The sequence below is a fragment of the Triticum aestivum genome, chromosome 3D, assembly GCF_018294505.1.
Source record: "Triticum aestivum cultivar Chinese Spring chromosome 3D, IWGSC CS RefSeq v2.1, whole genome shotgun sequence".
Classification (NCBI taxonomy): domain Eukaryota; kingdom Viridiplantae; phylum Streptophyta; class Magnoliopsida; order Poales; family Poaceae; genus Triticum; species Triticum aestivum.
The window spans coordinates 586,605,716-586,614,084 of record NC_057802.1 but is presented as its reverse complement, the minus strand read 5'-3'; the positions used below and the strand labels follow the sequence as shown (position 1 = coordinate 586,614,084).

At 46.2% G+C, this 8,369-nt stretch overlaps 1 protein-coding gene and 1 long non-coding RNA gene across 3 annotated transcripts; both read left to right on the top strand.

Moving 5' to 3' along the window:
• Window positions 1–1,765: 1,765 nt before the first annotated feature.
• LOC123075666 (bidirectional sugar transporter SWEET7b) lies at window positions 1,766–5,129 on the top strand. 2 transcript variants are annotated; one of them, XM_044498220.1, is made up of 5 exons: window positions 1,766–1,905; window positions 2,532–2,795; window positions 3,927–4,308; window positions 4,402–4,524; window positions 4,631–5,129. In XM_044498220.1, exons 1-5 carry the CDS (start codon window positions 1,820–1,822, stop codon window positions 4,787–4,789), a joined length of 1,014 nt encoding a protein of 337 aa, XP_044354155.1. In that variant the 5' UTR covers window positions 1,766–1,819; the 3' UTR covers window positions 4,790–5,129. The 2 variants fall into 2 exon arrangements, with proteins under 2 accessions (XP_044354155.1, XP_044354154.1); XM_044498219.1 differs by lacking the exon at window positions 2,532–2,795.
• A 1,321-nt stretch (window positions 5,130–6,450) lies between these two features.
• On the top strand, window positions 6,451–8,116 carry LOC123075665 (uncharacterized). Its single transcript, XR_006436181.1, has 3 exons — window positions 6,451–6,889; window positions 6,985–7,258; window positions 7,335–8,116. It is a non-coding gene; the product is annotated as an uncharacterized lncRNA (long non-coding RNA).
• The last annotated feature ends 253 nt before the right edge of the window (window positions 8,117–8,369 follow it).

Here is an 8,369-nt window from a genome sequence, read left to right as displayed (position 1 = left end):
CATGCCCATCCATATTATCGACCAAGAGATCTTTAACCATAGCAATACTAGGTTCAACTTTAATTTGCTCAGGGGGTGTTGGTGTTCTAGTATTACTCTTACGAACCACAGTTGAAGCTTTAGCATGATCCTTTATTCTAGCAGGGGAAGGTGGTTTCTCAATATAAGCGGTAGGAACAATAGGATCAACATTATAAGTGATAGTCTTTTCTTCAACTTTAATAGGTTCAACTACTTTTACTTCAATGGGAGGATGATATTTAAACCACTTCTCCTTAGGGAGATCAACATGAGTAGCAAATGATTCACAGAAAGAAGCTACTATCTCAGAGTCAAGTCCATATTTAGCGCTAAACTCACGGAAAACATCGGTATCCATAAAAGATTTAACACAATCAAACTTAGGTGTTATACCTAACTCCTTGCCTTCGTCGAGATCCCAATCTTCAGAGTTGCGTTTAATTCTTTCCAATAAATCCCATTTGAATTCAATAGTCTTCATCATAAAAGAACCAGTACAAGAAGTATCGAGCATGGAGCGATTATTGAGAGAAAGCCGAGCATAAAAATTTTGAATAATAATTTCTCTTGAGAGCTCATGATTGGGGCATGAATATAACATTGACTTAAGCCTCCTCCAAGCTTGAGCGATGCTTTCTCCTTCGCGACGCCAAAAATTATATATATAATTACGATCACGATGAACAAGATGCATGGGATAAAACTTCTGATGAAAATTCAATTTCAATCGGTTGTAGTTCCATGATCCCATATCATCACATAGCCTAAACCATGTCAATGCCTTTCCCTTCAAAAATAAAGGGAAGATCTTCTTGATAACATCCTCGGGCATACCTGCAAGCTTAAATAATTCACAAACTTCATCCACATAGATTAGGTGCAAATCGGGATGCAATGTTCCATCTCCTGTAAAATGATTAGCTAGCAGTTTCTCTATCATACCAAGAGAATTTCAAAGTAAATATTTTCAGTAGGTTCAGTAGGTTGAGGAGCAACTCTTTCCTCTACTGGTCGGGGTGAAGATACCTCGAACAAGCCCCTCAAAGGATTATGTTCCATAGTAACAAGTGACAGTAAATTTCAGCACACTATATAAATTTTTCCTTACCAAAGGCGCTTCACTCCCCGGCAACGGCGAAAGAGTCTTGATGACCCACAAGTTGAGACGGGGGCGGCTTCCTGAAGATTAAATAAGGTTCTCCCTGTCTATCTTCCGTCTTGGCGGTGCTTCTAGTGTTGTCGGAGGGCGTGCGGAGGTTTGACTCCGATGGATCTTGCGGGATTCGGTGGATCTGCTTGGATGCAGTCTTCGTTTGTCTATGTTCGTGTGTCTACAGGTTCGATCTTACGATCTACGCTTCTTTGCATTGGCGACGGTTGCTGTTCTGGTGTGCTGGTCCTCTAGGGCCTTAGCATGACGACCTTTTGATTGTCTTCTACAACAAGGTTTGCCCAGCTCCGCTACGGAGTGCCGATGACGGCGGCGCGCCGTCGGGTCGCTCTAGTGCTTGCAGTCGTCACTAGGTGGTCTACGGGTCGGGATGCGATTTTTATTTTTGATGTTCTTTGTACTACCTAAGCTCAAAAGTTTTTTCTAAGCGGTTTCACAGCGTGGAACAAAATTTTGAATCGTTTATACGAGAAGGAGAGGTAAAAAGAAAAGCAAGAGGAGAGAGGAAAGCGGTCGTAGCGACGGCATAAAGCTCAAAGGAGCAACCGTCTTGACCAACGAACCACTCCGGCTCCTCCCTTGTGCGGCGTGAGACGAGAGAGGCAGGAGGCGAGAGGAGCGGCGACCATGGGCGTGTCGGCCGCGCAAGTCTTCAAGAACTTGCTCGGCCTGCTCGGGAACCTGTCCGCCATCGGAGTCGTCCTCACCCCCATGTGTGTGCTCTGTGCTTATTCTCCTCCCATGATTCCATCTGCATCCGCATGCACACGCCGGATTTGACACACCGTACCGTACGCTACACCGTCGCCCCTCCCGTCGATGCTGTTCGACGGCAGGTCGAGGCCGGAGCAGCCGGCGCACGCCGCCGGATTGAGAAAAGGTGACGGCTTTTTGCACGAGAGAAGCTAGAACTGGGCCGCCGGCGTGGGCTCGGCCCACGGCGAGGGCGAGCCTCTGCGTTCGGGTTGGGTTGGGTTGGCTTGGGATGGGTTTTTGTCCCTCAATCTTTTCTTTCGTCCCCCTCGTTCTTCCTTCCCCTGCTCCGTGACCATCGCCACGCGGCGCCGCCGCGCCGCCGCGCGTGCGGGGTCGCGTCCGTCGGTTCCTTCTGTCGCGCCGCCACGCCTCCTCCTCGATATCGCCCGCGCCGCGTGGTTCGTAGTCTCTCTTCGTCTGGCGTCAAGATTTTGAATCTGATGCTTGACAGGGTTGCCAAGGGGGTTCATTTTTTGATGTGGGGGATGTTCTCTTCTTGCTGATGAGGCCTCCTGCTAGAGGAATCCGTCGTCTGTGTCCTAGTCTCATGGAGGCTGTTCCCCTCCGGATTCTTTTTTATCAGATTTTTCAGTGTTGCACTAGTGTCTGAAAAGTTCAGTTTTTTTGTCGCAATGGTGAAGGGCTCCTCAAAATGCCACTTGGAATTGGTCTGTGGATCTCCTTTTGGTTTGATCAGTGAACTTTCATGGGCAGATTTAAGACCAGTTACCAATCCTCTTCACCTTCGCAAAGTATCTGTACTGCAGAGTCGCCTATCAGTTACAAAATGGAGCGTGCAGCCTCGACCTACATTAAGCTTCGTATTCGTATCCCTGTTCTACGAGAGGTACAAGTGATTTCTAGAATGGTGTACCTTGGGATGACAGTATTTCTGGTATGCTCTGTTTTAGATTCCTACTGACAAGCCAGGTGAAGCACTGACAGGACTAGCAGCTTGGGTAAAGCTCGCCCGTAACTGTCGGCGGACCTAAGCATAGCTCCCTTTTTATACGCGCCTTGTGTTCGACACTTTGTCGCCATGGCCTGTAACTGTCGGCGGACCTAAGAACATCAGGCATGCTCATGTAAGTGTAAGGAAAGCTCACAACTTTCAGAGGTGTTGCTTCGCAGCAGACTGCGGTCATTTGGCGGACGATCATCCTGCACAACATACAGAGGTTTCTTATGTCTGGCTTTCAGGGGAATGCTCAACCTTAGAGAACTGTACTGGTCTTGGAAAGAAAAGAACAGAGGAAGCATGTCTTTTGAGCTCCCGGCTTTAGCTCAGAAGAAAAAACGAGGAAGCATATACTTTGCTTTAGCTCCCGGCTTTCTGAATAGCATTGTAAATTCAGAACTTATTTTGTCAGAGGAATAAATGCTTATGGTGATTGTTTCAAAGAAAAGAAAAGAAAAGATACTCTCTACTGGTCATGGAAACAAAAGAACAGAGGAAGCATGTCTTTTGAGATATGCTATCTCAAAGATGGCACATCTGAGCCAACTATGCTGGCTTTGCTTCCAAACTCCCAGCATTTGAATCACAATGTGTTAGGTGACCTTGTGAAAGCATATGTAGAAGATTAGAGAGGGCCTGAGCCCCGTGCTGTCGGAGGTCTGAAATTTCTGTGCATTGGGAACATGTCTTGAGAACATTTTGTGGGATCTTTGTGCATTTTGTGAAGCTTTTTAAATATTTTAGTGCATTTTTTAGCTTGTTAAGGAGGCTGTGGGAACCAAACTGTGTATCAGATTTCTGTGCATTTTTGTGAAGTTCTTTTTAGAATACAGTGAAGTGTACATGAAGAAGATTCTAATTGCTAAGAAATGTTAGTATGATGCATGCGTTTTTTCACATAATAATGAATCAGTGTCCTGAAACTAAGAAGCAGCAGCACATTTTGTGGGTTACCTAAAAATAAAACTGCAGCAACTTGATGTCTGTTTGGCCTAACGTTTCACCTGTTGTTTGTTTCAGGTTCACCACCCTCCGCGCCATCATCGATGCCGACAATGTTGGAGGGAGGACCTGCTTTCCGTTTGTCTTTACCTGGTTGAATGCGGCGGCGCTGGTGGTGTACGCCGGGCCAAAACATGATTGGTGGGTTATCGTGGTAAACGCGGTGGCAGTTGTGGTAGAAGGGGTGTACTGCTACCTATACATCGTGTATGCCCGCGGCTGGAACCGTGTCATCGCATACATCATGGCTGCGGTGCAGCTGGTGTTAGTGGTGGCGTTGCTTGTGATTCAGTTCACTGTTTTCCGCGACGGCCACAACGCAGAGGTCAGGGAGGTGTTCTTTGGATGGATTGTGGCCGGCACTGCGATTCTGATGTACCTTTTCCCATTCAAGGAGACGGTAAATAGCTTTTCTTGGATCTTCACAGCTTGTTATATAGCCATGCTTAATGATGGCAACTCCAATCTCAAGCTGTTGTTTGTGTGTGGACAGTCCGTGGCAGCCTGGACACGCAATGTGGAGAGCCTCACCCCTCTGCTCTCTCTGGCGTACCTTGTCAACGCAAGCATCTGGACTGGGTTTGCCTCCATCAAGCCGTTGGACAGGTACCTGCAGGTAAGTCGTTGCTACTCTGCTGCTATGTGGACTGGATGATGACTAAGCTGGACCTCCTAGCCTTTCTTAATCTTTGCCCGTGCCTGGTGTTGTGTGCGTGCTACAGATCTCCAACGGGACTGGGATCCTCAGCGCGTTTCTTCAATGCCTGGTGTGGTTGATTTGCCGCCCCGGGCAGCTGCAGATCGCCAACGGGTCCGGAATCCTCAGCGCGTTTCTTCAATGCCTAGTGTGGTTGATTTTCCGCCCCGAGCATCAGCACTAGACGCGGCACAGCGCCGGACATGATTGAGAAACCGAGACAATTCCAAGTACTAGCTATGTGTCAGGGCTGGACAGAGAATGGCAACTTATTCTCTCTGTCCACCACTTGCTCAGATTTCTGGGATTATGTAGTGATTCATGTAGGAGTCTATGGTGTGACGCCTGGACAGAGAATGGCACCATATTCTCTCTGTCCACGGCTTGCTCGGATTTCTGAGACGATCTAGTGATGGCGGTAGGAGTTTGGAACCGTATCTCGTAGGAGGTCAAGTAGGCATTTTGCCCGCGAGGCATCTCTGAACCTTGATGGATATCGATGCATTTGGTTTTCCAACAGTCCACTCTGATTGCTTGCTTGCTTGCTTGTGTGCACTAGGCAGTTCTGCTTTCACCATCTTTCTAGTCTAGAAACAAGACCAGTCGTTTTTCCTCGAGAGAAACCAAACCAGCCTTGTGCTGGCAGACCACCATTTTATTATTATTTTACTTAAATTCAGTACGCGTTCAAAAACTATTGTTGGGATTCAACTTCGCCCTGTCGATAAAAAAGTTCGGGAGCTGTCAGTCGTATCGCTCGGCTGCCTCGATATGAATTTTGGAACTATTGGGGAGCCGTTCTTTCCTTTTCAGTCACAGATTATGTGTGCCGTTAGGTTGGAGCACAGTACAATTGCTTGCAGGCTTTTCAGGGGTTGGCGACCAGTTCCCTGGACTGCAGAAATCCTTTCTACTCTTGATGTTGCTAAATATAGTTTAGATGTTGCAGTTTGCTGGTGCAGACAGTGAACGTTGAATTCAGTGTGTTTGCAAAACATGTGGGGGATTGTGTAGGTGATATTTTTTTCCTAGAATGGCAGAATATGCGATTCGTTGGGGTGAGTGGATTGGAATTGGTGGTCGGGTTTTTTGCATTGGTGCCCTCTATCCTTCATGAGCTGACGGTTATTTTCTGCCTCAATGTTGATAAATGTAGTTCACACATTTCGGTTGGCTGGTGTGGACATTGATCGATGAATTTGGTGTCCTTGCAAGCTTGTGGACTAGTAGATGCGGGGGGACGTTTTTCGTACCAATCACAGATTATTATGTGTCGTTTTTAGCTAGAGAAATTAGAAAATGTTTGTCGGGATGTTTTGTTTTGGTTTCCCTGTTTTCCTGAACCGAAGAGTGCTTCCTGATTTTATTGGTGATAGATCTTACTTCAGACATTGCGGCTTTTGCTGGTGCGTACAGTGACCAACGATCGGGTGTCACCGCAAAAACATGTGTGAAACTGTAAGGTGTAAAAAAATTGGTTTTTAAGATTAGTGTCCTGTATCCTGAGCTGACAAGTAATTTCTGCTTCGATGTTGATAAATATAGTTAAGACATTTGCAGTTATCTGGTATGGACAGTGATCGACGAATTTTGCGTCATTGCAAGATTGTGAGAATAGTAGATGTGAGAATGTTTTTCCGTATCAATCTTGCCGGGATATTTGGATTAGTTTCCCCTGTTTTCCTGAAGTAGAGGGTTGTTCTTACTTTTGGTGTTGATACATACATCCAGTTCAGACATTTGCTGCTTGCTAGTGCCCACACAGGTTGATGGTTGGTTTGTCATCGCAAAAGAATGTGTGAAAATGGGGATTTTAAATATGGTTTCGTTACACTTGCAGGGTGTGAGTTGGTACAAATCCTGTAGAGCGGATGCCAGGATGAGGGCTCTAGAGAAGTCCATTAGAGGTTTCACAGCCAGAGATTGAGATAAGGTGATCAAGCCAGAATTGGGCACCACATTTGACTTGTGATGGAGGCGTACGGCTTCTAAAACCTGTTTTCTTGGGAGCATGGATTTGGTATCAGATATGTAAAGAGTCGTCTTGTTACAGCCTGACAGAACACAAACATTTTACTTTTTTCAAATGATGATCACACTCCATGATGCAGGCGAAATTAGTTCTTTACCAGATATTCTGGACTAGTGAGTGTGTGTGCAACCATTTACTGAGTAGTGTGCACAGCCATCAGGGTCACCAGTGCATAAATTTGTGACTCGGTACATGAGGCTACAATTTGACACACAAGTTGAGGAGAACTACAAAGAGGAACCGACCAAAATTGTAAGTGTTTTTCACATTCAGTGCAGTTACCATTCAGTCCTGTGACAAAGGCTTGAGTTGTCATTCAAGGACCAAAATTGATTTGTGCCTTGCAGGGTGGAGTCGTTCTGCAGGTGAATTTGTCATTCGAGCGGCATGCGACCAAAGCGTACACAAGAGCGATGTTCGAGCAGTTTGGGGAGATCCTTCTTGAAGCAGGTGGTTACCGTGTGGTAGAGTCGCAGAAAGATGTGTTGTGCAGGGTGAGGCACACGCGGGCAGGCAGTAGGTAGAATGGAGAAGGGTTGTAATTCCCAATGAATATGATTGACGACGGAGCACGCTTTGAAAGCGAATGTGGCCTATCCTTTGTTGTCATGTTATATGAAGGTACAACCCACCTGTACTATTCTCTCTGCAAACTAATTCGTTTTGGCCATCTAACCAACGTAAGGTGTACTTGTAGGTCATGGATAATATTAACATGACAGAAATATCAGAGATCCACATAGAGAAAAGACGGACAAAAGATGCAAGAGACTTTTTGCCGGATCACTTGAAGCACTACCAGCGGGACCAGATCAATAGCACGTCCCTAACTTTTCGGCACAACCAAATGTAAATTCGGGGTTGGAACTGGTTCAACTTGTAGATGCAAGTGCTGAGGCATATGAAACTCTGTTGGGGCTTTTCGACCAGGTCATGTCGGTGACCGAGCCCTTCGACAAATGGCACAGCGGGCTAGGGCTTGAAGACTGTGGATAACAATAATGTGGCAGATACCGGTGGTGACTGGTGAGCACGCTGGGAGAAGTGCATATGAAGATGACAGAATGCCAGGCAACACGAACCCTCTGGTTGGCTTAACAGACCAAACAAGAATAGAACCGCTGGCAGACCAACAAATGCCCGAGGCAGGGTGCTGTACGAGGGGATAAGCAAGAGAAGTAGGTTCTGCATCATATGCAAAACCCAGGGCCACAAAAGAACAACTTGCCCGGAGAGAGGGGGCATCCCGCAGCAGCCGAGAAAGAACGTCAAATGCAGCAATTGCGATCTTGAAGGGGCAGGAAGAATACTTGCGAGCGGAAAGCAGGAGATGTGGTGAGGTCAAAGCTGGTACTGTCAAGTGTTAAGTGCTAAGTTAGAAACCGATGTGTGGCTGTGTTTCAGCTTGTGGTGATGGTGTGTTTCAGCTTGTGGTGATGGTGTTTTTTTCTTTCAATTTTGCTATAAGGAAACTGACATGTCAAACTGGTAGCTCTTTTATGTTGCAGTGTTCATGCCATACTTTTTTAGATTTTTCTGAAACTTTTAAACATGGTTTTCGTGAAGTTTTCTTTGAATGTTAGTTTCCGTATGATATTCTCCCCATCAATAAAGGAAGTCTGCACAGCGTCAGGGCCACTGTACAATAAACCTCAAGATTGCATCAATACGTCATCTTATACATGGATACGCACAGATCCCAAGGAGGACCAATCGCTTAGATAATATGATC

Bases quoted from the DNA above. Each gene is read 5' to 3' on its own strand.
- LOC123075666 (XM_044498220.1), top strand. From the start codon at position 1,820: ATGGGCGTGTCGGCCGCGCAAGTCTTCAAGAACTTGCTCGGCCTGCTC. The intron at 1,906-2,531 runs GTGTGTGCTCTG...CTTTTTTATCAG, and splicing joins GGAGTCGTCCTCACCCCCAT to ATTTTTCAGTGTTGCACTAG. The intron at 4,309-4,401 runs GTAAATAGCTTT...GTGTGTGGACAG, and splicing joins TTTTCCCATTCAAGGAGACG to TCCGTGGCAGCCTGGACACG.